The sequence below is a fragment of the Onychostoma macrolepis genome, chromosome 01 (genome assembly GCF_012432095.1).
Source record: "Onychostoma macrolepis isolate SWU-2019 chromosome 01, ASM1243209v1, whole genome shotgun sequence".
Classification (NCBI taxonomy): Eukaryota; Metazoa; Chordata; class Actinopteri; order Cypriniformes; family Cyprinidae; genus Onychostoma; species Onychostoma macrolepis.
Genome location: NC_081155.1, coordinates 2,297,815 through 2,324,705, shown reverse-complemented (window position 1 = coordinate 2,324,705; position 26,891 = coordinate 2,297,815). Strand labels below are relative to the sequence as shown.

The following is a 26,891-nucleotide window of genomic DNA, read 5'->3' as shown; positions in this document are numbered from 1 at the left end:
ATCAACGTATCATTTAATGACCAATGTTCAGAGGTGTCTGGGTTTGACTCATCTTAATTACATCTGATCTGAATGACTCCATATTATTCTGAATAAAAGAACACAACCCTGTGTTACCGCTCCTGCAGCGAGGCGTCTGACACATTCATCCTCCCACAGATCTCGAAATAAAACTCATGTTAGACCGCAGCAACCTGTGAAAATGTGGCGAGATAGTCATCTACACAAAGTCAGTTTTTCCTCTTCCGTTTTCGTCGAATGCAGGAAGCGGTTGACATTAGCAGGTAAATAAATACTCAGAAATAGAGTGAACTGGAAAACTAGCTGTGCTACAAACCAGTGTGCTTTACTCACGAGAATAAGTGAATGTGACAAGAAATAATATCAAGCAGTATTCTTGAACAGCTAAGTAACTTCAAGCTAATGACACGCGGTTTGCGCTTTCAAATTACAAAATGGCCGCGGCGCACGATAAAACTAAGGTGGTAAATTTACCATGTTAAAATTACACAAAACAAAGGAACACCAAGCAAGCATGGTAGGTTTTCTTGGGACGTTCAGTGTAAATAAATATAATTATATCAAAAGTCATTTCATAAACGGACATAAATACGTCGCATTTAGCGCAAAAATTAAAATATTTCAATTAAATTTTAAGAAACGTATGATTGATGCAGATCCAGTAATACAACAATTATTAACATCGTTTATAAAAAAAGAAAAAATGAAAACATGAAATATCCAAAGATTACAGTGTTTTAATTTACTTTAATTTTAACTTATTAACTAAAGAGACGCATTTGCATGTTGGTTTTCATTGTGGTTTCCAAAATGCTGACGTTTCATCAGTATTCGGGCGCCTGAAATGTTGGTATCATAAAAACTCAATGTTAGCCATGTTTTTTTAATAAAACACTAAAAAAAAAAAAAAAAACATGCATAAACTCCACCGGTAAGACTTTAATTAAATAAAAAAACGTATTTACAATCAAGTCATTCACAGTTACAACACACACACACACACACACACACACACACACACACACACACACACACACACACACACAGTCTCTTCATCTGATGCTCATTTAAATGCGCAGAGAGTGATTGACAGCTCATTCGGCCAATCAGCACGCTGTCAGTAGGCAGGAGTCGATCCTTCTGCTTCTCGATCCTCAGCTCTCGGTGGAGCCCAGCATGTTCTCCGCGTCCTTCAGCACGACCTGTCCTCCGTTCGTCTGATCGCCGTCTCCCTCGCGAGCCTTACGAGCCTGAGACACACAGAGCCGAGAAAACACGGGGCTGCAAACAACCATCAACCAGTTAGACATGAGGTTAATCAAATTAGGAGGATCTCACCCAACCAGAGCTGAGCGAAGCCACACAGAAGAGCTGCATACAGTGACAGATCTGAATCAATCAGAATCACAGACCGCTTTAGGACGGGGGAACATCCATGTAGACCTAAACAGCCCAAATGGAGATGTTTCCCCGTCCTAAACGCACAGACAGCAGACGGACAGAAGCGGCTTCATCAAACACGTTTATTCATCAACAACAAAAAGCTGCGAAATCATTTCTGTACAACATCACGAGACATCATCAGTGTTTAATGATCAGTAGATGGAGTGAGAGACGACACACGGACACTTTGAGCACCTGCTTTGATTATTATTAGCATATCTAAACACCATAATCACAAGCCACCAATCAGAACAAAATATCTGGGTGCGTGTCTCATTGGCCACAGGAGGTGATTACAAACAGAGGATAAAATCAAACCACAGAATCAACCTCATCATCTGAAGCTCACAAACTCGTGCGTCCAGCTCATGGATATTTCACACAGCGAAGCCAAATAAGTTCGTAAATATGGCGCTGATATCATGAGATGACGAACTTCACGCTTCGAATCTCAGATGAGAGCCTTCAGTACAGATTACAGGAATAAAAATCTTAAACACAACAGATAAAAGCTTAAAAAAGACCCTCTTTAAAAACCAGGGACATTTTAAATGTAGTTAATGCAGGAATCGCGGTGAACACAGCAGCATGCTGGTTAGTTAGTGCCGCAGTTACAGGAGAGCACCACTAGAGGACCTGGATCAAAACCAGCTGTGTGTGTGAGAGAGCGAGCGAGCGAGAGAGAGAGCGGATGTGATGCTTCATGCGCACGCCACTCTGACTAACGTGCAAATATTTACATGATCAGTGCACACAGCGAGCGCTGCACATCTGTTAACCAGAAACGCGACCGCAGCATTACAAAGACGTTAGACGAGCATTCACAAACACGCACGTCATTCACACACACAGGAACCGGTCGCTTGAAGAGAACGAAAACATCATGAAAGACCCTCAGTGACACCACCAGCTGTGCAGGGCATGCGGCGCGTTAAAACCTCACGAGAACCTGTTAGTGTCAGCTTAAACCGCTCAAGACGGAGTGATTGTGGAGTCTGATTGAGGGTTTAAATGCAAGTGAATCTACATACGACCCACGACTCCTGCAGCACGCGCCGTCTCCGCTGCGCAACAGACAAGAGAAGAGCAGTTAGACACACATCAACACACACACACACACACACACACACACACACAAGTACCTGCTTTAACTTGAGCGCTGGTTACCTGTCACTAACCAGCTGAGACGGACATGACTGTACTAAGACTGCATTAGAACATGCAACTGGCGTGTTTCTAATTCCGCAGGCAAGCGAGTTTTTGTTAGTTAGAATTGGAGCTAAATTATAATGCTGTGTCTGCGCTGCCAAGTCAAGTCAGAAACAGAGTGCACTTCTAGCCATGCAGACAATTAGCTTTTCTGTTTGCACTAAAGGCTATGGAAGCTTGTTTCCACCACGCAATGACAAACTAAAAACGGTAATTGTGACTTTTTAATTCGTAATTCTGACACAATTCCGAATTCTCCGTTTACACCTAAAAACTTCTGCTCTGAATTTACCTAAAGTCTTTTTGGTTTCTGCCACAAAATTAAAAACGCAAAAGGTAATTGTGAATATATCTCGCAATTCTGATGCAATTCGGAATTCTTAGTTTACATCTAAAAATGTTGCATTTTTTCTCAGAATAATGAATTTACATTTTTCTCAGAATTCAGTTTACATCTTGCAATTCAGTTTTTTTTGTTTCTGCCACATTAAAAAATAAAAAGGCAATTGCGGCTTTTAACACAAATTGGAATGATCATATCTAAATATTTTAACTTTGTCCGCCTCGGAATTCTGAGTCTATTCGGAGTTTTTCCTCAGAATTCTAAATTTACAAGTCAGACTCGACAAAAGTCTGACTTTTTCTCGGAATTAAGAATTTGCTATTCTGTTTTTTGTTTCTGCTACAGAATAAAAATAAAAAGGTAACTCTTTATAACCAGCAATTCAAAGCATCTCGGAACTGCAAGAAAAAAAAAAAAAAAAAAGTGTCAGAATTGTAAGAAAAAAAGTGGCCATCACCTTTTCTGGCAGACACAAGCTTCCATAAAAGATAGTGTTAGTGTTTGAGTTGGTTCAAATGGTGAAGCAACAGCTTATTGAACACTAAAATGCCCCTTTACTACAGAAGTATACAGACAAACACTTGCTTAATAGCTAGACTATGACATTTTTGCGTATCTGGCAGCATGATGTTGGGCTAAAGCGGCGGTCTGACGCTGCTGTGGTGGTTGCTGTTGTGCTGGGTCCCGTCGCTCTCTGAGAGTACCTCTTGCTCGAGGGTGTTGAAGCGGACGCCCGAGTGCTCGCCCTTCTGCTGCGACCCCAAACACGGGTAGCACAGGATGCGCTTGAAGGTGTCGCGCATGTCCTTGTCCCGGTAGGAGTAGATGATGGGGTTCATGAAGGAGTTGCACTCGGCCAGCACCAGGAAGAACTTCTCGTAGGTCAGGACATCGCAGGACTCACACAAACCGTCCAGGAGAAGCAGCACCAGACCCGGCGTCCAACACACCACGAAACAACCTGCGGGACAGAGCACGTCGTCAGAAACACACAGCCGAGAGGGGAACGCATGGAACATCTACACACGAATATAACGTTTAGGATTCGAGAACAAACAAATAAAAACAAGTGTGCACATTTTCTGAGCGAGACGAGACTATAAAAAGGCAGGCTGTGCAGAAAAGCCTTATATATAAAGATGCAAATGAAGGTCAATTAATATATGCAAATGGCCCTTATTGAAATGTATGCATAAATTCAGAAAAACGATTGCTCATTCAGCATTCTCAAAATTCATTAATATTAGGATAAGATCATGAACAAACTCCTGTGTGTTCAAATGTGTTGTAAATTACAACTTGACAAATTGCTGTTGTTCCTTTATTAGTGATAAAATTAACTATAAACACAACTTTAATCATAACAATAAATGTGCACAAAACCAGTCATAAGTAGCATTTGGGTCAAAATGATAAAAAAAAATTTTTATGCCAAAAATCATTAGGATATTAAGTAAAGATCATGTTCCATGAAGATATTTTGTAAATTTCCTACCGTGAATATATCAAAACTTAATTTTTGATTAGTGATATGCATTGCTAAGAACTTCATTTGAACAACTTTAAAGGTGATTTTCTCAATATTTAGATTTTTTTGCACCCTCAGATTTTCAAATAGCTGTATCTCAGCCAAATATTGTCCAACAAACCATACATCAATGGAAAGATTATTTATTCATCTTTCAGATGATGTAAATCTAAATATTAAAATAAATAAAAAATAATTGACCCTTATGACTGGTTTTGTGGTCCAGGGTCCCATTATAACTCTAGTGATGACTATAACAATAACTGTAAAAATAATAAAATAATGGTAACAGTACTAGTGCTATAACACTAATACAAATAGGGTAAACGTACCTATTAAGCTCACCAAAATCTACATTGAGACACTTTTAGTGCACAAGATACTGGTTTCAGTACAAAAAGTTATGATACAATAAAATATATATATATATATATATATATATATTCATAATGAAGTGTCATCTAAACACATATCAACATCTATAGTCCACCTTCAGCTAAATAACACGTTCAAAAATCAGATGAAACAATAAAACATGTAATTCATGAGGATGAACACAGAAACTAGCCTCATTATGAAACTCTTGTTAAATGGATATCATCTTATCTCTAGTCTCTTATCTCTGGTCTCTTAAGGCTGGATACTAAAGATCAGAGTCGACTGATTCCATAGAAAACCGATTAACTGAACTTAAAGTGACAACCATCAGTTAATATTTAAAGTCTGTTTATGAAGTATTTACAGACGTTGAATGTGGAAGAGCTTAAAGAGAGCACACTGAGCTTAATTGGAGCAGCAACAATTTTTAAGACATTTCATGTAATATTTATTAAAATGACAGGATTGGTGCTAAATAAATAGTCTAGGTCATGTATTAAGTTCATACATATTTTATTATGAACAACTATTATTAACAATATCTATGAAATTATCCTTTTTCTTACTGATGTCACACTGAAGCTGTGATTTTCATAGTCGTGCACCTTTAAACTCAGCTTAAAATAATATGAAATCTTTAAATATTACAGCACTGTAAAACCACAGACCAGCAATAAACTGTCAATTCATAATATTATGGCTGTAAAAGTACAAGCCAGTGAAGCCAGTGAGGTAATATGTTAGCGTAGCACACGATCTTATACAGCTAGTCAGCTAACTGTGTTCTGTAGCATCTGCGCTGTGTTGCTAAAACTATCTTTTGGAGCTAATGTCATTATTTCCCACATCCAAGCTCCAGGTTATAATATGCAAAAGCCTGAACATGAATCTCTTAATTTTACAGTAAGTAGTGAAACTTACCCAAAATAAAAGGCTTAAACAACTAAAAAAAGCGCACATTTACGGGGCTCCTCTTCTGGAGAAAGTTTTCAGACAGCTTTCTAAATGGCCGCCAGACAGTGTGAACACATGGAGACAGCGTGCAGTGATCTGATTGACTTCAAATTACAGGAGGCATATAGTAACAAACACATCAATTGATTAAGACATCAAGTAGAATAATAAATTATTTTTTCTTTTTATAATCTGAGCTCAAAAATGGAAGTGTGCTTAATGGGTACATTTACCCTACAACTACAATAACTACGATAACTATAACTAAGATCAATAACCACAATGATAACTATAATAACTGTAGCAATCACATGAACTACATCTGTAACTAAAAACGATAACTAGAATTAAAACAATAATAACGGTAACTATGATAACTATGATGAGAACTGTAATAAGAACCACAGCAATAACTATAACAATTATAACTATAGTGACAACTATAAAAATAACTTTTACAAGAACTATAACAACAACAACAATAAAGGTAGCTATACCGTTTACTGTAACTACAATAATAATGATAAATAAAATAAAATAAATAAATAAAGAATTAACAGAATAGCAGAATCCAAGGCAGAATTGTCAGAGTGATTATTTATGGTTTTAGTTATCGTTACTGGAGTGAATATGAGTCTTTGAGCAGTTTTTAACCATCAAGTCAAGAACCCATAATAATGGTCGTTAATTACGAAATGACAGGAAATCAGAATAAAAATCAAGTGCTCTGATTGGCTGATTACACATGACAAACTGCGTTTGCTTCTCTTTTGTAAGACGCTTTGCATCTGCTAAATGAAAAAAGTTTAACCAATTAGGTGGAATTTTTTGCCGAGTTGGCAGAAATACGAATAATATGAAGAGACTCGGTGCTCGTTTTTAATTTCTAGGAGATGCAAATGTAAGTAAATGAGTGACACTGATCACGTGACTCTGTTTAAAGGCGTGCCGTTCAACTGAAGGACAAACTTTACTTCTGTCTGTTCCACGTTATCGCTAGAAATCTAAACATGATCATAAGTACATGTTGCTGTGATTGATTAAAGTCCGACCTGCTCTGCTATGATGACAGTCAGTGCTAAACACGGTCACAAGGACACTTCAGGAAGTGTCGTGTGCGTGTGTTTATGGGACATTCCCAAGGCAGAGCAAGAGTTTCCAGGAATGCTGTCAGAGTAAGAGTGTCGACACTCCCGTACGAGAGCGCGCTCGGCTCTGTCAGAACATGCACTCCAGAGAGCGAAAACACGCAGGTCCGGTCAGTCGAGTCCAGACAGGCCTTCCCCCTCCGCGTCTGCTTCAGCTATTCTCCAAACTCTGAACACATCCAGATCACTGCGGGTCTGTCAGTGTAACAAGGAAACGATACAGTTCCCAAAAACACTATATTCTCAGAGGACAGTGTTTTCAGATCCACATTCTACATGCACAACGAAATCACAATGACTAGAGCTGTCGATTAGAATGAGATAAAGTCGAATAAAAAGTAAAATATTTAGATGTCAACCAGTCTTTTTACAAAGTGTTCTGTTGCAACGTGAGCAAGCAGCCTTTAGGACACTTTTACACTGCCTGTGGTTTTAACTAAATACCAAGAACAACAAACAACTAGACTAATATACATTTCAAACATTAAATTGTTCAAGACAAGTAAACCGTCAGTAAGCACAGCGCTGCTCCCATTAAACTCACATCAGGTTTTATTACACATTCTTGTTCATTTTAAGGAACATTTTTAAAGATTTTTTTTTTGTCAATCACTAAAATCAAGCAACAAGGCGTTCAAGTCGATCAGTTATATATTCATAATGAAGTGTCATCTAAACACATATCAACATCTATAGTCCACCTTCAGCTAAATAACACGTTCAAAAATCAGATGAAACAATAAAACATGTAATTCATGAGGATGAACACAGAAACTAGCCTCATTATGAAACTCTTGTTAAATGGATATCATCTTATCTCTAGTCTCTTATCTCTAGTCTCTTAAGGCTGGATACAGTGTGGAGAAGCTGATGCTAGTTACTAAAGATCAGAGTCGGTCTGCAGATTTGAGTCGACTGATTCCATAGAAAATCAACTAACTGAACTTAAACCATCAGTTAATATTTAGTCTGTTTATGACATATTTACAGACGTTCAGTGTGGAAGAGCTTAAAGAGAGCACACTGAGCTTAATGGATATTGACTAGTATCTGTAAATATTAAATTTTAATGTTTGCCAAAAAAATAAAAATAGTTTGTATAGTTTTCAGTAATTAAATGATAAATAAATGAAATGCTTTTCTGTCTTCATTTGATATCCAATAAAATTTAAATACACAACAGAATTTCTGAGGAAAATAAAAACATTTCCTAAAGCTATTGTAAGAATAAATTTGAATAAATTAAGTTGTTTTTATGCATTCAAATAATTAGACATGCTAAAACAGAATTTGGTAACAATAAAACATGGTGAGAATGTAAAAAATCCCATGTAATCTTTGTTAAACTTTTAATAAATTGATGTGAAATTATGTAAGTTTCATGATTTTAATTAGTTAGACATACTTTTTGTTTAATAAAATTCAATTTAACCATTAAAAAGGGAAAAAACGGAATTTGGAAAAAAATAAAACAGGTCCTATTTTATCAATATTTCATTTGCTTTGTTTTATTTTGTGAAACCTTGCTACGTATATGGAATAACCGTTTTATAAAAGCAATATGCCCCATGAAGCCATGCTTTACAGTGAGTTTATGACAGCTATGGAGGTTTTAGGTACAACAGCCCTTAGCTGACAGAGGCTTTACTGAAGACTGGAATGAGAACCCAAGAACTGTTATAGAATTATACACCCGGCCTCAAGCGGAGCTATCCTATCATCACCGATCTCGAATGGAAAGCCTAACCGACAGGACGAGCGACGGAAGAGGCGGCGGCGCAGACGAGCATGCTAGGCTAAAGGCTCGAGCAACCAGTATGCACAAATACTGCTCACCTGATACAGAACTACTGATACTGAAATGCTGACCTTAGCGCTATTGTTAATCACAGCTGTTTACATTCAACCACAAGCGGATACACAGACGGCCCTCACACGAGACCACAGATGCAGACGTGGTTTTATTATTCCTGGGGACTTTAATCAGTGACTTTAAACTGTGTTCAGTTCTACCAGAGTTTCATCAACATGTCAACATTACTAGAAAGCAGAACACACTGGATCATGTATATACAACGTTAAAGTGAGCTTACAAAGCCAAGTCCTGACCTCATTTTGGACGCTCGGACCACAATGCAGTGTTTCTATATCCAACCTACATGCAGAAGCTGAGACAGTGTGCTCTAGAAAGGAAAACCACCAGAGTGTGGTCTGAGACAGAAGAACTAACACTGAAAGACCGGGACGCATCAACTGTTACAGCGTATATCAGCACATGCACAGAAAATATCATACCACAGAGGATCATTTGCACATATCCAAATCAGAAAACACGAAGTTTGGAGTTGGACTGTTTGAGGTTGTGGACAGGTGTCTTTTATACTGATAACGAGTTCAAACAGATGCCATTAATATAGGTAACGAGTGGAGGACAGAGGAGCCTCTTAAAGAAGAAGTTACAGGTCTGTGAGAGCCAGAAATCTTGCTTGTTTGTAGGTGACCAAATACTTATTTTACCGAGGAATTTACAGATTAATTCTTTAAAAATCCTACAATGTGATTTTCTGGATTTTTTTCTCATTTTGTCTCTCATAGTTGAGGTATACCTATGATGAAAATTACAGGCCTCTCTCATCTTTTTAAGTGGGAGAACTTGCACAAATGGTGGCTGACTAAATACTTTTTTGCCCCACTGTATGTATATGTGTGTGTGTGTGTGTGTACTGGTATATATGGTTTATGAGGACACAAATGTGTAAAATTGAAATGTGTCAAACAACAAAACTAAATTGAAATTTTAAAACAAACCCCAATCAATCAAATAAACAACACAAAAGAAATCTCATAAACAAACTAAAGCTTTGTCTGTGCTCTTTTTCAATTTAAAATGAGAAGCAACCGCTGTATTTTAAACACAACACAATCCAAACAAAGATGCTGCTTACATGCAGCACGAGCAGTTTTTAATCTAAATTGGATTGTAGAATTTCGAAATTTGAAGCAAAAACAAAATGGTCTGACTTTAGTTTTGTGAAACTATTCTCCATAAAACATCTGCACGAAACAAAACAGCAGATGGCTGAATGAACAGCAATTAAACATTGTTTCCTTGGTTTCCGCTGTAAACAAAGCAGCGCTGGTTATGAACACCACTTTAATATGCATTATACAGAGGCAAGATGAGAAGAAAATACCATCTATACTTTTCTAAAGACAGCCAGTTCCCCTCAGAGACATTCATATAAACTCCCATACCAAATGACTTGTGTTTTTTACGAATCTCACGAGTCCAAGTCAAGTCCCAAGTCTTTATTTATGTGACTTAAGTGCGACTCGAGTTTCCATCTCTGCATACTAGTCATTTTAACTGAACTTACGACTGGTGGTGGTGCTTTTTTGGTCATTCAGTGTTTCTGTCATTAAAAAAAAAAGTGGAAAAAACTAGCAGTAACACTGATATGATCGTTTCTTTCTTTGCGTGTGCGACGGCGAGATCTCTGCCCGATGTGCTCAACCTCTTTTATGCACGTTTTGAAGCCCTGAACACAGAGCCCTGGTCAACACTGGAAGTGAATCCTAATGAGGGGGAACGGGCACTGACGCTAACCCCCACACGGGTTTATAAGTCACTGATAACATCCAAGGACGTGTGCTTGGGCTTTGTGCTTCAGAGCTGACCAATGTAACCACTGACATCTTCCATCTTTCCCTCTCAATGGCTATGGTCCCTGTCTGTTTCAAGGCCACCACTATCATCTCCGTCACAAAAATAGTCTGAATGACTACAGACCTGTGGCCCTCATGAAGTGTTTTGAGAGTCTCATCAAGAAACAATCAAAGCATTGTACCAGCCACCCTGGACCCATTACAGTTTGTGTACAGGACTAACAGATCAACAGAGGATGCCATTTCATTTGCCCTTCACAAAATCCTAACCCTGGAATATAAAGACGGCTATGCCAGACTACTTTTCATTGATTACAGTTCAGCATTCAACACTATAATCCCCTCCAAACCCATAAACAAGCTGTATAACCTGGGCCTGCCTTCTGCACTGTGTAACTGGATACTGAGCTTCCTCACAGTAGACCTCAACGTGTCCGCCTCGGAAAACACTCCTCCAGCACCGTCATAATGAACACAGGCGCTCCTCAGGGCTGTGTACTCGGCCCGATGCTGTACACTCTTTTCACTCACGACTGTGTTGCTACCCATCCTAACAACGTCATCAAAATTTGCAGATGACACCACAGTCATTGTTCTTATTACAAACAATGGCTTAACAGGGCTTGAAAATATATCACAATATTTCTGGTATTTATTGCGATAATAATATCAATGATGATAACTCAGGGAATTCTGTTTCTTTGGAGAAAATAATTATCTTTCTTATTTTTACCCAAAATAGGGTGTTGTGAGCATTACTGAGTAGGCTACAAACGTAATATAATGACTGTTTAATTCATACAGGAAGCCAGAGGGTGCCCTTGCGCAGAAACACATATGCATCGCAGAAGTAATAGTACTGACAACGCTCCAGGAAATCCCTAATATGGACAAAGGTATCCAGTTACCGCTGAATAAAACACACAATGGAGATTTTAACTGATGAAACTTGAAGACAACAAACACACGATTGCATAAAATATATGGCTTATCAGTGTTCAAGCAATTTGGGTATTTTTTATAAGGAAAATATTTATAATGCAATGCTAATCGACATCACTGTATATAACACCATCATTCTGTGAAACGTAAAAAGTTATTTCAACCACTCGACTTATTGTTATTAAGTTAATTTGGAGAAAAAGCATGTCAATAAATATATATCTTTGTTGGACAACAGGCTTGTAAACAGGCTCGCACACATGCTAACGTACTGTACTACATTTATTCAAGGCTCAGACTGATTTTTTGTCGCACCGTAGAGTACAGCCCTGACCAAACCAGTTCCAGATTGTAAAAGCAATCAACGATGTCGCTCCGCACTGTTGCACACAGAAATATGTCAACAACTAGACTTTGTCGTTGTCATCGCGGGAAGAATAATTATTTTCATGGGGGTAATTTTTACTGGTATATTGCAAACTATAAGATATCGCCCATCTCTAATGAGCAGGAGTGAGCGTGGAGATACTGAGGTCGAGAGAGTGGGCAGCTGTAAGTTCAATGGCATACACGTCTGTGAGGACCTCAAGTGGACAGAGCACACAGTGAAACTAGTAAGCAAGGCCAATCAAAGAATGTACTTCCTGAGGAGGCTACGGAAGTTTGGCATGTCATCACAAATACTCCATAACTTCTACAGATGCACTGTGGAGTGTGTGTTAGCTTGCTGCTGTGGTTTGGCAACAGAGGGTGATAAAGCAGGCCCGGAAAATCACAGGGACAGATCTCCCCCTCACTGCAGGACATTTACAACAAAAGGATCTGCAGATGGGCTTGCAACATCAAGGACACCACCCATCCCATACACAATTACTTCACCCTCATGAAGTCTGGCAAGCGGTACTGGAGCGCTGTGGCCAGAACATCCAGACCCCAGAACAGTTTATACGCCCAGGACATTAGACTGATAAACAGTCAAAACCCACTGCCACTTCCACCTGTATCATCAGGATAAACTCAGCCTGTTCAGTGGCACTCTGCACTTTGCCTGCTGGACTATCACACACTCATAACGCATTTGACTGACAATCAACTTAAACACTAGTCTTTAAACTGACACTTTATCACCACTTGACACTTTAAAATAGTCACTTTATTGCTACTTGCACTGCACATATATACTGTGAAGAATTTTCTCTAATGAGTATACAGGTTCCCTTTCTCTTTCTCTTTCATTACTTTATGCTATTATTATTAGGGATGCACCGAAATGAAAATTCTTGACCAAAACCGAAAACCGAAATAAGGAAACCAAGGCCGAAACACCGAAAGAAATTATGCCAATTATTAGTACCACTGCATTTATGGCCATGACTGTGTACTAACTTTACTAAAATCAAGGCATTGCAATTGCATAAATTAATATTAAAGTTTCAAAGAATAAATCAATTACAAATTATGCAAATATTTATTTAGCACATTGCAACAATGCACAGTATAAAATAAAATTCAAACTAAAATGTTTAACTTGACCCCACTCATGTGTACATTAAATAATAATGTACAGGCCTACTGGCCTGCTGAAAGGTTGTAAAATTAAATGTTCTCTCATAAAAACAAAGTGCATTTAGGTCAAGTGCATTTTAAATTTTTCTCTGTAGGACTACTACAAGAAAGTGCATTCAGAACAAGTGCAACTGCTTAAAGATACAGTAATATTTTCTCTGTAGGCTTTCAACATAATAGTGTATCAAAACAAAGACTGCCATAGCCCATATGTTAACTTTTGTGTATGTTTATGCCCTTTGCCTTGACACCATCACTGGGAAACTTCCTTGCCTTTTCAAAAACGTCCGTCACAGACTTTGGGCCTCATGGCCACTTTTGGGCCATTTTCGGCCGAAAATTTTCGGTGGCCGAATATTCCTAATGCATCCTTAATTATTATTTATATTTTTACTCTACTGTATATTCTATCTTTTTTACGTATTTCGTATTGTCCGTGTAAGTTATGTTTGCTCCCCTTCTACCCTGTCATTCTCGAGAGGAGTAACCAAAGTAAGAATTTCATTGTACTTGGTACATACGACAATAAAGCTCTTGGGGCTTATGGCTTTAGTCAAATGATAACACTGGCTAAATCAGAAGCGAGGTCTTACCCAGGATCATGACGACGGTCTTCATGAGGTTGACCACCGTCTCCTTGTGCTTGACCTGCGAGGTGTGCTGGCTCATGCGGTGGCTCTTGCGGCGCACGTAGATGAAGATGCGCGTGTAGACGGCCAACATGACGGTGAAGGTCAGCAGGTTGAGCACGGCCCAGAACACCAGGTAGCTGCGGCTGTAGAGCGGCGCCATGTTGGAGCACTGCTGGAGGTCGCAGACGCAGCTCCAGCCCATGGTGGGCACCAAACCCAGCACGATGGCGATGAGCCAGATGCCCACGATCAGCAGCACCACCCGGTGGTTGGTCATCTTGCTGTGCAGCTGCATGGTGAAGATGGTCTGGTGGCGCTCCAGCGCGATGGCCATCAGATTGATGACGGACGCCGTCAGACTGGTGTCGATCAAACCCTGCGGGACAGGACAACAGCGGTTACACCAGGGCTGTTACATGACCTGCCCACTGCACCTTCCGTCATTCGCTTTTCATATAGAAATAAAAGCTATTTAAGTTGAAAGCATCTGCACAAAATCACGTGAATAGAGTCGGGAGAGACGACTGACAGATGACAGAAGATTTGCGGTCAAAGTCAAAAAACAAAAGCGCATACTTGGAAATATTTCTGTTTAATGTAAGTGAGTTTGTGTTTGCTAGACTTATTCTAGCTTTTTATTAAAAATAATGAACCACAAGCTCAGTTTCAAAGTAAGGAGGGAATCCAAAGATCATTTATTTGCTTTACAGGCTTATATAAAAGCACTGAACGAAAAAAATATATATATTGAGGATTCGTTCCCTTGTTTCCTCGTTTTATTGAATCACGGCCACAAATCCAGGACTCGTTCCTTCGTTTTATTAAAGTGCCCCTATTATGGGTAATAAAAGGTTCATATGAGTGAGTTTGTCTTTGCTTGATTTATTGTTGTTTATCATTAAAAAAAATAATGAAACAAGGATTTGTTCCTTCGTTTTATTGAATTGCGGCCAAGAACGAGGATACATTCACTCATTTTATTGAATCAATGATTTGTTCCCTCGCTTAACTTGCGGTCACGAATCAAGAATTTGTTCCCACATTTTATTGAATTTTGGCCAGTGTTGCAGTAATTTGCTCCCTCGTTTTAATTAAATCAAAAGACGAGGGAATGAATTAGTACAACGTTTTAGTAAAATGAGGGTAAGAAGGTCATAGTAACAAATTCTCATTCAACATTGTGCTATTTTATTAATGTAAGAATATGAATCCACCATTTTCAAGCATTTGTTTGGTTCAAAGAATGGGAAAGATGTAAAGATCTGAGTAACGTTCAAGATCAAAGTTCTACAGTATCTTATCTTGTACAAATATCTGATTATGTCCCAAATCACATACTACACACCTTATACGGTGTACTTTTAACACAAAGTGCCAAAAATCTTAACTGAGGGACATGGGCCAAAAGTGAATATTGCATTAGCCTATATCCAACTAGTCTATATTACATTAAAATGTATTAAATTTACAATTTACATGACATTTTTAGCATTTTTAAATAATTAAACAAAAAAAATGGCAGCTGTGATCGTCAAAACTACCATACAAAAAGGGGGTGGGGGGGTTACGGTTAAATTTTTTTTAAAAATAAAAATGTACTTTATAACACTGACAACCACCAAATACACAGGTGTTAAAGAGAAAACCAAGAGCAATCAAAACTCATCACAAACTGAAGTAAATACTAATATATAGAAGCAGCACACGAATACCAAACACCATCATGGTGGCACGCACAACACTAAAATACTGCATTTAACAACATAAACCCTAACGTGCAAAACTGATAAGAATAAACGAAGAACAAACAGCTACTTGGGCCTAAATGAAAAACAGTCAAATGTGAAGCGTCACACTAGGAACTCTGGGAACGTCAATATATGACTTCCAAAAACATTTAATAATGTACATTTAATAGTATTTTACTGTAAAATGAAATAAAACGTAAGGTTAGATTTATTAGTTTTTCTGCATACAAGTAGTAAATGTACTGTTAAAATAAAGTTAGTTTAGGGACGCACCGCGTGTGAGATCTCCACTCAGCCCTGTTTACGCACAGCATGTGAAATGAAGAAACAAAACGTTCTTCTGAGATTAATTAAGCTACAAGCCTCAAAAAGCATATGTAGACAATTGAACTGATAAAACTTTAACAACTTAAAACAAACACTTTTTTTTTTCTTTTTTAAATATAATCATATCATAAAACATCCTTTTAACATTTTTGGTCAAATTGTTGCATAAAGAGATTTTATTTTTTATATTATTTTATTTCTTATAAATAGTAATATATTTCTTTCATAATTTCCTCAAGTTAAACCAAGCTGTTATTTTTGGCGGTTTGTAGTGAAGACCTTTGAGTTTCTGTGTGTTTTCATCAGATGAAGTCCAACCGCGGATACCATAGGGTTCTACATGATTATCAACTAAGACAGCAGGTCTTCTCCCAGAATTCCTTACAGGAAACAGGAAGTGCAGCACATCCTGTTGATCAGCCAGCTGTCCTGCTTCACGCTGACTTAAAATGCATTTAACCCATCAATATATTAATGAACAAACACTTCCTCCCTCAACTCCGTCAATTTCATTCATAAATTGTAATGTTTTAATATGTAGTAAAATAAAACATCATAATTTCTTTACAATGAATCATTGCAATTTTAGTTTCAAAATAAATTTAATTTTTTCAAGTTTTTTATGCTTTTCTGCCCTGCTTCATACTGACTTAAAACGTATTTAACCCATGACTACTCTAATGAATATGAACACTTCCTTTCATTTCTGCCTTTTTAATAGAGTTGGGAATCGAAAATCAATCCCAATTCCAGAATCAGATTCTTAAAGGGATAGTTCACCCAAAAATCCCATGAGATTTTTATTCAGTTGTCTAATATCTTTTCTTCAGATTTGTGAGAGAACTACAACCTCCATTTAAAAAAAAAAAAAATGTAAAAAAATAAATCTCAATTTTCAATCTCTTAATTGAGTCGGTTTTTAAGTAGCCGGCTGATTTTTGTTCATGGTATTCAGCAGCAATTAAATGTTTTGCAAAAAAGAGACACAGAATAAATACGGTTGATATCTAAATGTTTGACTTTCCACATTAGAATCGAAACTGAGAATCCATAAGAACCAGAATTTTATTTAAACGATACCCAACCCTAATTTCTAATCTTTTTTTTGTACATAAACCCCTCCTGTGAATGTGTCAAGCATCTGGATCTCAGTGTGGTTTCTATTGCATAAGCAGTCGTGGTTTCTCCTCCGAGTACCGCAGTTACTCATCAAACACACCCAGAGCTCCAGAGGCCTCACCTGTCTCACGAACCACTGGTAGACGGAGAGCTTGATGGTCCAGGGGCCCGTGTGGAACATCAGGTACAGGTAGGAGATGCCGGCGAACAGGTCGGCGGCCGCCAGGTTCCCCAGCAGGTAGTAGATGGGGTAGTGGAACCTGCGGTTCATGAAGATGGCCAGCATGACCAGGATGTTGGCGAAGATGACGAAGGCGCAGACCAGCAGGCCCAGAGACACCACCACCACGTCTTTGGGCTTCCACGTTTCAGTGAGGTTCTTCTTGCTGAGGCCGTAGAAGAACGCCATGCTCTCGTTGTCGTAGCAAACCATGGTGAAGCGTGCGATTGGACGGGACTGACTGGAGGGGAGGGGCTTCACGGGTCAGGGGTCACTCATGGAGGCATATGGAGCCGTGAACCAGATCCACTGCGACCGAGGAGAAACACAGAGATCGTTAGTCATGCTTAATGACTAAATCAACACGCGTCACAGGAAAATATGAAATGATAGCTTACATAATGAAAATGAACAGTGTTTTATGAGCATTTTGTTATTTCCATGACAATAAGTAGAGTACTGCGTTAATCTTGGGTTATTCTCATTACTGTAACACGATTATGTATTTTTGCATTAAAATGAAAATTTCTCTCTTCACATTATTGTGAACGAGGTTTTATTTTGATGTAATGAGAATTTGAAGCACAATGTCTATTTTTCATTTTTTTTAAAACACCTAAAACACGCTTGACAAATATATTTGTATTATTCTGTAGACTTATTAGAATTTGTGCAAAGAACAGGAACACTGTTTTATGAACATAAGGATGTGTGACATTTTCATGATGAATAAGCAGATTTTTAGGACGTTTCCACTATAAAAATACATCTGTGTGTATAACAGTTGAATTATTATTAATTACTGTTTGATGATTTTTTCCCCCACTTATTTAAACCAGCATAAAAATAAAGACAGTAAAATAAAACCATGTAAATATTTTATATGAGGCACACATTATAATCTGCATAAAGAAAATGAAGAATATCATATGATGATTATTAGGATTTATGACATTATTTTCATGACATATTTTCATACCTGACTCATTATCATATCTTGATGTTTTACAGTTGAATAGCTGTCGCTGATGACACTCATTACTGTAATACAATGATTCTTTTAAAGTAAAGAAAGCATAATAAAACTATGACATAAATATTTAGGCCTAAATCTTTTCCCTTACACTAACGAGAATGAGATTTTCTTTGTATTACGAAACATGTAAAATGCTCTTTTGAGAGAAAAAAAACAAAAACATCTACAGTATGCTTTACTTGCAATATACTGTATTTTATTTTAAAGTCACAATTATAATGCGCTTAAAGAAAATGAACAATGTTTTAGTTGAGGCAAAAAATGTTTAAATGTCATGAAGTTAAAAAAAGCTTAATTTTCTGTTTGACTTTCACATTTCGTGGCAGATTTGTGAGACTGACAGAAGTGTTTGCAAAAGATGAGAAGTCTGAAAAGTGGTTAAATCCCTCGCACTAGAGATCATCTGCTGTCTGAGAAACCCGACCTCCACACAAAACCAGAACAACATTTCCCACCGAGCGAGCGGCGTTAACCAATCACAGCCCGCGCGTCCGCTCACCTGCGTTCCGATTGGGCGCCGCAGCTGTCAATCAGCCCCAGAGCAGAGGGTTTCCAGTAACTCCCCATTATCACCCATCATCATCACCTCACAAATCTCTGGCTCAACCCCCACGAGGCCAAACGTGTGCGCAAAAACATCCTTCAGCTCAGAAAACTAAACTAAACTCAGCCGCCGCTACTAACTAACAAGAGGAGTTTGTGAAGAAACTCAGAGGTTCAGCTCGTGCTTCATGAGAACCTCACACACACACACACACACACACACACCAGAAGTCATAAAATCTGCAGTGAGTTTGGAGGAAGTTTCATCATCAAGCATAGAAACCAAGAGAAACATTCCTGCACACCGAGCAGAGACGGAAACGAGAGCGAGACAAAGATTCGCCCTAACGGCCGTCTCCAACATCTGTGTGTGTGTGTGTGTGTGTGTGTGTACAGAGTCAAGTGAACCTTGACAAGCCTCTCGTGAACTTAAACCTGTTATTAGAGAATCAGACACACCCTTCAGAAGCCTGTGTCTCGCTGAGCTTCACGAGAATCACCAACAGCTTCTGCGCAGGTAGAAAACAGACAGAAACAACCCACACACACACACACACAGGAACTAGGTCGTGTGAAGTCGAAACCATAAACTCTGATAAGCAGAAAACTGAGTCTTCAGCTTCACGAGAACACGCACAGATCCAGATATCAGACACACATCAGCCGCTTCACTTCATTTGAAAAATACATTATTAGGGATGTAACGATATCAAAATCTCACGGCACAATATCACACTAAAACAAAAAGAAATGAATTGCAAAAAAAACATACATTTTGTACATTTTAAAGTTAAATTATTCTATCTAATGCACTTTGAGAGTTCAAAATTAAGAGCTGCAACCCATGTTTCTTAACTAAGAAACCTTAAGTGAGTGAATTGACTTGTAGCTGAACTTTAAAGAGGACTCAACCCTGTTTTCATTCACTCTGGTGTTTTAGGAAGACAAAACAATATAATATAACAACAATGACAGTGATAGCCATATACTGTGTATTATATAAAGGTGTATTTCACAGGTATATTGTGTTTGCTTCACACTGCAGTAGGGAAATTACAACACTTTTCTCATTTCTACACTTGAGAGATATTTTGAGTTTGGACTGCATTTAATGCGCTCGCTGTCAGCAATTAAGATTGTAGCTTGATGGAAACGATCGTGTCACTTTCTGCCTTTCACTTCCTTTTAAAAATGTATTATTTTAGTATTTTCAGTGGTCTCCAGACTGTAACGACTCTCTCATTCACACATGAACGATAATGAAAGAGCATATTAGACACCATCATTAAAACACCTAGACACATCTGACTAATCTATGTTGAATTTCTTTATTATTATTATATAATATAATTAGTCACCATGAAATCATTTTTGCAATGTGTATTATGAAAGATTTATCTGTGAGCATCATTATAACAAACACTGCAACATTTCATTTAAAAATAAGACTCGCGAGTGTTGATTTCATGGTGAATTAAAGACGAGACGCGCAGGTGAAAACTGTATCTGCTGATCTGATAAAGTGATTAATCAGTGTGCTTGGTATAACAGCTTTTCTGGAATTATCTCATTAAACACTTCCAGAATATTAACCTGAACATTGCATATAAAGCCAGGTTGAGATTTTGTTGTCATATTAAAGGTTTTTCCAGAAGAGATTCTGGATTTCTCTTTTAATCACTCCAGAAATCAGAAAACGCTGTCAACAGAGAGAATACAAACACATTTTTACCATGTTTTTGGGTTTACTCATCCGTCAGTTAAATACAAACACAAAGGGTTCAGGATACAGGCCTAAAGAGAAAAACTCTTTAGAAGACGCAAACAGATAATAAAATAAACACTTAAACATGTGTTTTGGATGTTTTCTTTCCACTAGTCCGAATGAAAACATGATACAGAAGATATTCAGAACAAAATCTGCGCATGAAAAGCACTGAGTCTCGCTTTAAATACAGAAAGAGCTCGTGCGAGGAAAACAAGATCTGCGGTTAAAAGAGTGGAAATAAGAGCAGGTTTGTTATCGTTTTAAATATTAATGTGCTGGAGACACTGCCAACAATAACTCTCTCTCTCTCTCTGTGTGTGTGTGTGTGTGTGAGAGAGAGAGATCTGGGTGCGTCGCGTTAACACTCACTATAAACTCTTCAACCACACACACACACACACACACACACACACACACACACACACACACACACACACACACACACACACACAAAAGAGTTCATTCTCAAATCGCTCGTGAATTATTCGATAAGTGCTCAGTCATAAATCTGTAAAACTCACAGAAACTGCCGCGCGCAAACTGCTGAGGAGTGCAGGAAACTCGTCCCGTTTCTCTCGGAGGAACGGCTGGTACTCCCGGTGTGCTCGGTGCCGATCAGCTCAGTCCGGTCGCTTCGGACAGAATCTCATGTCTCTGCTCCGCTCGCGCTCTCCTCCGCCGCCGCCGCGATCAGGCGCGCGCTCACCTGTGCGCCTCTGCTGCTGGGGGCGGGGCCTAACGCCTCCGAGGACGCGGCTGATTGGGCGCAGGTGACGCGGCTGACCAATGAGGAGCCCAGGATATATTTAACTTTGAACTGTTTAAAATTTGAGCTCACAAAACCTTTAAAATGCACGTAGTTTTTGTTTTGCAATTATTTGTAAATGTTTGACATTTGTTCGTTTGTTTAAAATACTTTTTTTTTTTAAATGTAAAAGGCGTGCATCACAGTAAACGTGGAAGTTTTACATTTTTCTCTGTTAAAAGTCTTATACCTAAAAATTATAACTTTATGCATTATATGCACGCATTTAAACGTTGATCATTTACAACATCTGAAAAAATAGACTTGCTTGGGTATCATGTCACATCAGCCTGAGGGTGTGTGTGTGTGTGTGTGTGTGTGTGTGTGTGTGTTTGGTCATTTATTTATCATATAATGGCAGAAGTGTTTTCATTGTTCTTCATGTTTGTCTTTCTGCTGATGTGTGTTTGCTAAAGAACTTGTTTATTAATGAACAATGATATTATTTTACACACTTTAAACCCTGTGTGCTGGTTTTTGTGGTTTACGGGGACAAAATGTGTATAATAACATGGGTATGACAGAGGTATTACAATTCGAAGGTGGTTTATGAGGACACTGCCTATGTCCCCGTAAATCAAAAGGCTTAGAAAACATACTAAATGGTGTTTATTTTTAATCTAAAAAAGCCTGTAGTCTCCTGTAAGGGGTAGGTTTAGGTGTAGGGTTGGTGTAGGGCAATAGCACATACAGTAAGTACAGTATAAAAACCATTACGCCTATGGAGAGTCCCCACAAGGACAGCAAACCAGACATGTGTGTGTGTGTGTGTACTTGTTTATGCTACATTGTGGGGACCAAATGTCCCCACAAGGATAGTAAAACCTGAAATTTGTGACATTGTGGGGACCTGTGTGTGTGTGTGTGTGTGTGTGTGTGTGTTATGTCATATGGAGCTGTTTACTATCATCTGGTACAGATTTGAGGAGGAGGCTGCTTAAATATCACTCCACCCAAACACACACACACACACACACACACACACAGAGAGAGCCTGAAGTTGTTCTTGGATCTTTAAGCATGTTTGCCCATTAGAAATGATGTCATTACCTCTGAATGTCAGGCGCGCACACGCACACACACACACACGCTAAAGAATGTAACTTAAGTGTGTAACACTGATACTCACACTTTCAAAACATCCTGTCTCAAAACAAGAATCAAACACACAAACGTAAAGATCCCTATCAGTGTAAATGACACACATTCACACCTCATCCTTTACACCCACACACATGCAGATGTTAACACACACTTTAGCACCTCAATGGTTGTGTGTGCGTGTATATGTGTGTCCTACTAACATTAGCATCTGTGTGTGTGTGTGTGTGTGTGTGTTGCTCCCTCTGCTGCTGAAGACACTCATTTACATTTCTACTAAAACTCACGTTAAAGCCACAGACCCTTATTAAATGTTGCACATATCACCAGGAACCAGGTCAGATTAAAGCGCCAGTAATCTCACGTCTCATACATTCATCATTAAATACAGAGTCAATAACATAAACATGTTCAGCTTTATCTGTTGCAGATGTTGAATCAGGTTTCTGCAGGATTTTTAAGCTCAAATTTAAGACTTTTTAAGACCTGCACAAATCAAATTAACACCATATGAGCGGGGTACGGCAATGCCAATAGTAACATATTACACTGTAAAATGACTTTAAAAAGCATGATTTAAAGTTCAGATAGAAGTTTTCACAAAAAGTTTTATAAAATGAGAAACTTCACATTTCAACCTTTAAACCATTTTTAAGAAAATAGACGAGTCAAAATAATTACTACATTAATTTAAACAATTAGGCCCTATTATGCGTGTTTGCAGCGTAAAAACAAGGGTCGATTTTCGCATTGGTCTGAACAAAAACAACAGGCTTATTGAAAATGCACATTCATTCTCTGCCAGCCTTTTGAAGTTTAATCACATTGCAATTCTGATCTTTCCGTTCCCAAATCTAAGACCTCTTGAAATCATAATTAAAACTTTCTTGTACAATTTAAGACTTTTAATGGCCTTAAATTTGAAACAACTAAATTTAAGACTTCAAGGACCCACGGAAACCCATTCAACCACACGGTCTTTACTGCTGTCCTACAAAACTCCAGTATTACACAAACATTATACATCCTTGAGGGAGAACTGTCACTATACAGCAAAAATAGCAAATAATCAAAAAATCAAAGTGCCAGGTTTTCATTAAATTCAAGTTTCTTTCGTGAACTGATAGATTTATACTTACGACTGCTAAAAACTAAAAATAATCTACCATTTATTGTTTAATAATTGTTCTTAAAGGGGGCATAACACACACAGTTTCACCCAATCTCATGTTAATCTTGAGCACCTATAGAGTAGTACCGCATCCTTCATATCTCAAAAATCTTTAGTATTATCATATTTATAAAAGAAAGATACAGCTTTACGATTCTCGCCGAGCTCCTGGAGGCGCGCCGTGGGCGGAGCTAAAGAGTGACGAGCACTTGCGTCGACAGTGTTGCCAGATTGGGCGGTTTTGACTTTGATCGTGCGGGTAAATACTGGCTTGGGCGGGTGTATCAGCGTCACGAGCGGTACTGTAAAATACTGTAAAACAAAACAGAGCAAGCTAGATATTGTCATCAGCATCTAAATTCTTATATTGAAAACATGGTTGAAATTTCACCACTGTATACAGTCAACTTAGCCGTTATAGGTAATTTCAACTTAAATTACATTAGACTTAAAAACATGAGTTGAACTTATTTTAAAAAGTTAAGAATTGCTTCACTTATTTTGATGAGTTAAAGTATGTAAAAACATGGTTTCATGACTTATTGATCATACCATTTTTATTTTACACTTATGTTTGCATACTATAAGAATTTGTCACCATTTAAATTATATTTTACAGACATTTCATGTCATGTTTTTTCTGCCTTCTAGAGTTTTCCTTGAATAGAACAGTTTTCATTTTAATTTCACACGTCAAGTTAGAGATAAATTATGATTGGGTTCAAATGTTATTATATAATCTGAAAAAAAAAAAAAAAGTAGGATAAAAAGTGTATGAATAAATAGCCTAAATAAGACTTTTACCTGTAAATAACTTAAAAGTGTTGTCATATCTGCCCACAGAATAAATACTGTAGTATAATACATGTATGTTTAATGTCCACTGTCCCACATGACGTTTATGGTTTATTCATTCATTTATTTATTTAAGTTTACAACACTATTTCACAATCAAATACTAATTTAATCTCGATACACTACATACAATTTGAAAGGTCTAAGATTAAACTACAAAACAGGCATGTTTTAATTTCAGTTCTGCTTTTAGTCTTGATGCCACGTAACACTTTCTCATATTAACATATTATTTAATAGTTTTAATGCAGTGCAGATTCTGATATGGATAACAAAAAGCTCATATAAAAACAAGCTTAATGTATAGTTCTTATTGCTTTTTGTAAATAATAAAGCCAATTAACGGTAGGCAGCGTGTATGTCAAACAACTTTTGTTTTAAGTGAGAAAAATAAGAGGATCTGACACATCACATAAGTCACTGTATTACGCATTACAGTCATGCATTAAATAAAGAGGGGTAGCATTTCAGTAGCTTTAAATTTACTCTACTGTATCTATATATCAATATCTAATCAATATGCTTTATTTGTATAAAATAGAAAGAAGAGGAGCTCACACATTATGAGTCACTTTATTAAACATTTTTAGTCAGTAATTAACACATTAGCAGACAGCAGCAGCATTAATGTTTAAATTCTTTTCTATATAAGAATTTAGATGCTGGTGACAATATCTAGCTTGCTCTGTTTTGTTTACAGTATTTTACAGTACCGCTCGTGACGCTGACGCTGATCATTCGGCTTCAGCGTGCGCGCTCCCGCGTGAGCACTTGCTGAACAGCGACCCCTGGTTACAGTTTTCGGCACAACACCGGCCGCTCTTTTTAGACATTTTAGTGTGAAATTATAGTCTTATAATTAAAGTAAGTATTGTTGTCGTTACATTTTTTTAACTGTCGTTTTATCATGAATATAACACAGTTTTGACTGTCATGGTGTGTGCATGAACGAGTGTGAAATACCTATAATTACGCTTATTCTGATCACTTATATTGGGCACTTTTTTGCATTTAAATTCTGACTGTTGATGTAGTATCTTGAGATACTAGCAAAAGAAAACTCAGATGAGCCAAAAGTTCTCGATGGTCACTTTATTGAGCACCCATCGCAGCGTTCAGACCGGTTCAGACTCGCCCTGCGTCCCAATGTTCATACTATCCGTCCTAAATAGTATGTGAGATTACAATAAGTGTGTCCCAAAGCATAGTATGTTGAAGAGTATGACAAAAGTCCTCCGACACAGCCTCGCTGCACATACTTTAAGCGCCGACGTCACGATTACGTCACCGCGCTAGCTGGAGGCGGCCCATTCAAACTACAGGAGCTTAAAATACCATCTTGTTGTGATGTTGGATGCAAGAATCGTAATGTACATCTTCATGACTAGATAGACACAGGTGAGTTTCTCTTTACTACTCGTTAGGTTTCTCTAAAGAGTCACTCGATCGGAGGTAATTCTTCACAGCCTTGTAACAGTGCCCCGACCCACGGCGTCACCGCCCCCTGCTGGACAAATATACACAAACAACATTTGACATATTTTAATCATATTTAACGTATTTTCCCCGATTTGATCCGTGGGAAATTTATCATTATATTTATATTATTTTGTCGTCATTATTTCGTTATAAGGAGTTAAAAATGGCTCTTATCAACCTTGGTTTACATTCTATCACATTATTTTGACAGTTAAAGTTTTGGGCGGGTTTTTGTGAGCTTTTGGGCTGGAACTTGTCCTCCAATCTAGCAACACTGTGCGCCCATCGCCAACAAAACAGAGACATTTGAAGCCGTTTCACTTACCGTCTGCATCTCTGAATCATGACCGGGATCTTTTATAGCTGGGAGTGCTCCATCTTTCAGTATTAAACGTTAAATACGCAAATCCAGCGTCGAACTGGGCCTTGTTTATAAAACGTTCATCAACAAACACACTTGAGAAACTCCGTTGCTGCCCCGGAAAAATAAACTGCATCCACTGTTTACATAACGCTGGGTTCTTCGGGAAGCTGAACAAGGTTATCTTTCCCTCACAACCAAAACACACTTCTTTAGAGACATTCTTCCCGAGCGAGTCCCGCGCAGCGCTGCCGAATGAAGCGCGTTGATGGTCGCGCTCTTGCTCTCGCGCTGGTCGATGCGTGCGCGGGCGCGTTCTTCCGGGAGAAATGCCCATATAAGGAGTTCCACCCTCGTTTACGTCATCAAGAGCCACGATCGAAAAAAACTCCCCGAAACTTGTGTGAACCCGGAAGTAAGATTTTTGGCACAGAAATACTGTTATACGTCCAAATTGTTTTTTTTGAAACTTTGTTCATGCTTAGCATGAGAATCCAACTCTTTAACAGTGTTAGAGTTGGATTCTTT

At 38.1% G+C, this 26,891-nt stretch overlaps 1 protein-coding gene across 3 annotated transcripts; it reads right to left on the bottom strand.

The window, feature by feature from the left end:
- Positions 1–940: 940 nt before the first annotated feature.
- Positions 941–26,644, bottom strand: lpar2b (lysophosphatidic acid receptor 2b). Of its 3 annotated transcripts, none has more exons than XM_058763553.1 (6): positions 26,328–26,644; positions 17,146–17,553; positions 13,792–14,206; positions 3,721–3,977; positions 2,496–2,528; positions 941–1,271 (listed from the first exon to the last, which is right to left on the bottom strand). In XM_058763553.1, the coding sequence occupies exons 2-6, from the start codon at positions 17,455–17,457 to the stop codon at positions 1,176–1,178; spliced, it is 1,113 nt and encodes a 370-aa protein (XP_058619536.1). In that variant the 5' UTR covers positions 17,458–17,553; positions 26,328–26,644; the 3' UTR covers positions 941–1,175. The 3 variants fall into 3 exon arrangements, with proteins under 3 accessions (XP_058619536.1, XP_058619450.1, XP_058619616.1); XM_058763467.1 differs by lacking the exon at positions 26,328–26,644 and adding an exon at positions 21,113–21,329; XM_058763633.1 differs by lacking the exons at positions 2,496–2,528; positions 26,328–26,644 and adding an exon at positions 21,113–21,328.
- Between the last annotated feature and the right edge of the window lie 247 nt (positions 26,645–26,891).

What these genes read in the sequence shown, in the direction of transcription:
- lpar2b (XM_058763553.1), bottom strand. Translation starts at nt 17,457, where the DNA reads ATGGTTTGCTACGACAACGAGAGCATGGCGTTCTTCTACGGCCTCAGC. An exon ending in ACCAGTGGTTCGTGAGACAG is followed by an intron (nt 14,207 to 17,145) that starts GTGAGGCCTCTG and finishes CCTGTCCCGCAG; the next exon opens with GGTTTGATCGACACCAGTCT. An exon ending in TGCTGCAGGAGTCGTGGGTC is followed by an intron (nt 1,272 to 2,495) that starts GTATGTAGATTC and finishes TGTGTGTCTCAG; the next exon opens with GCTCGTAAGGCTCGCGAGGG.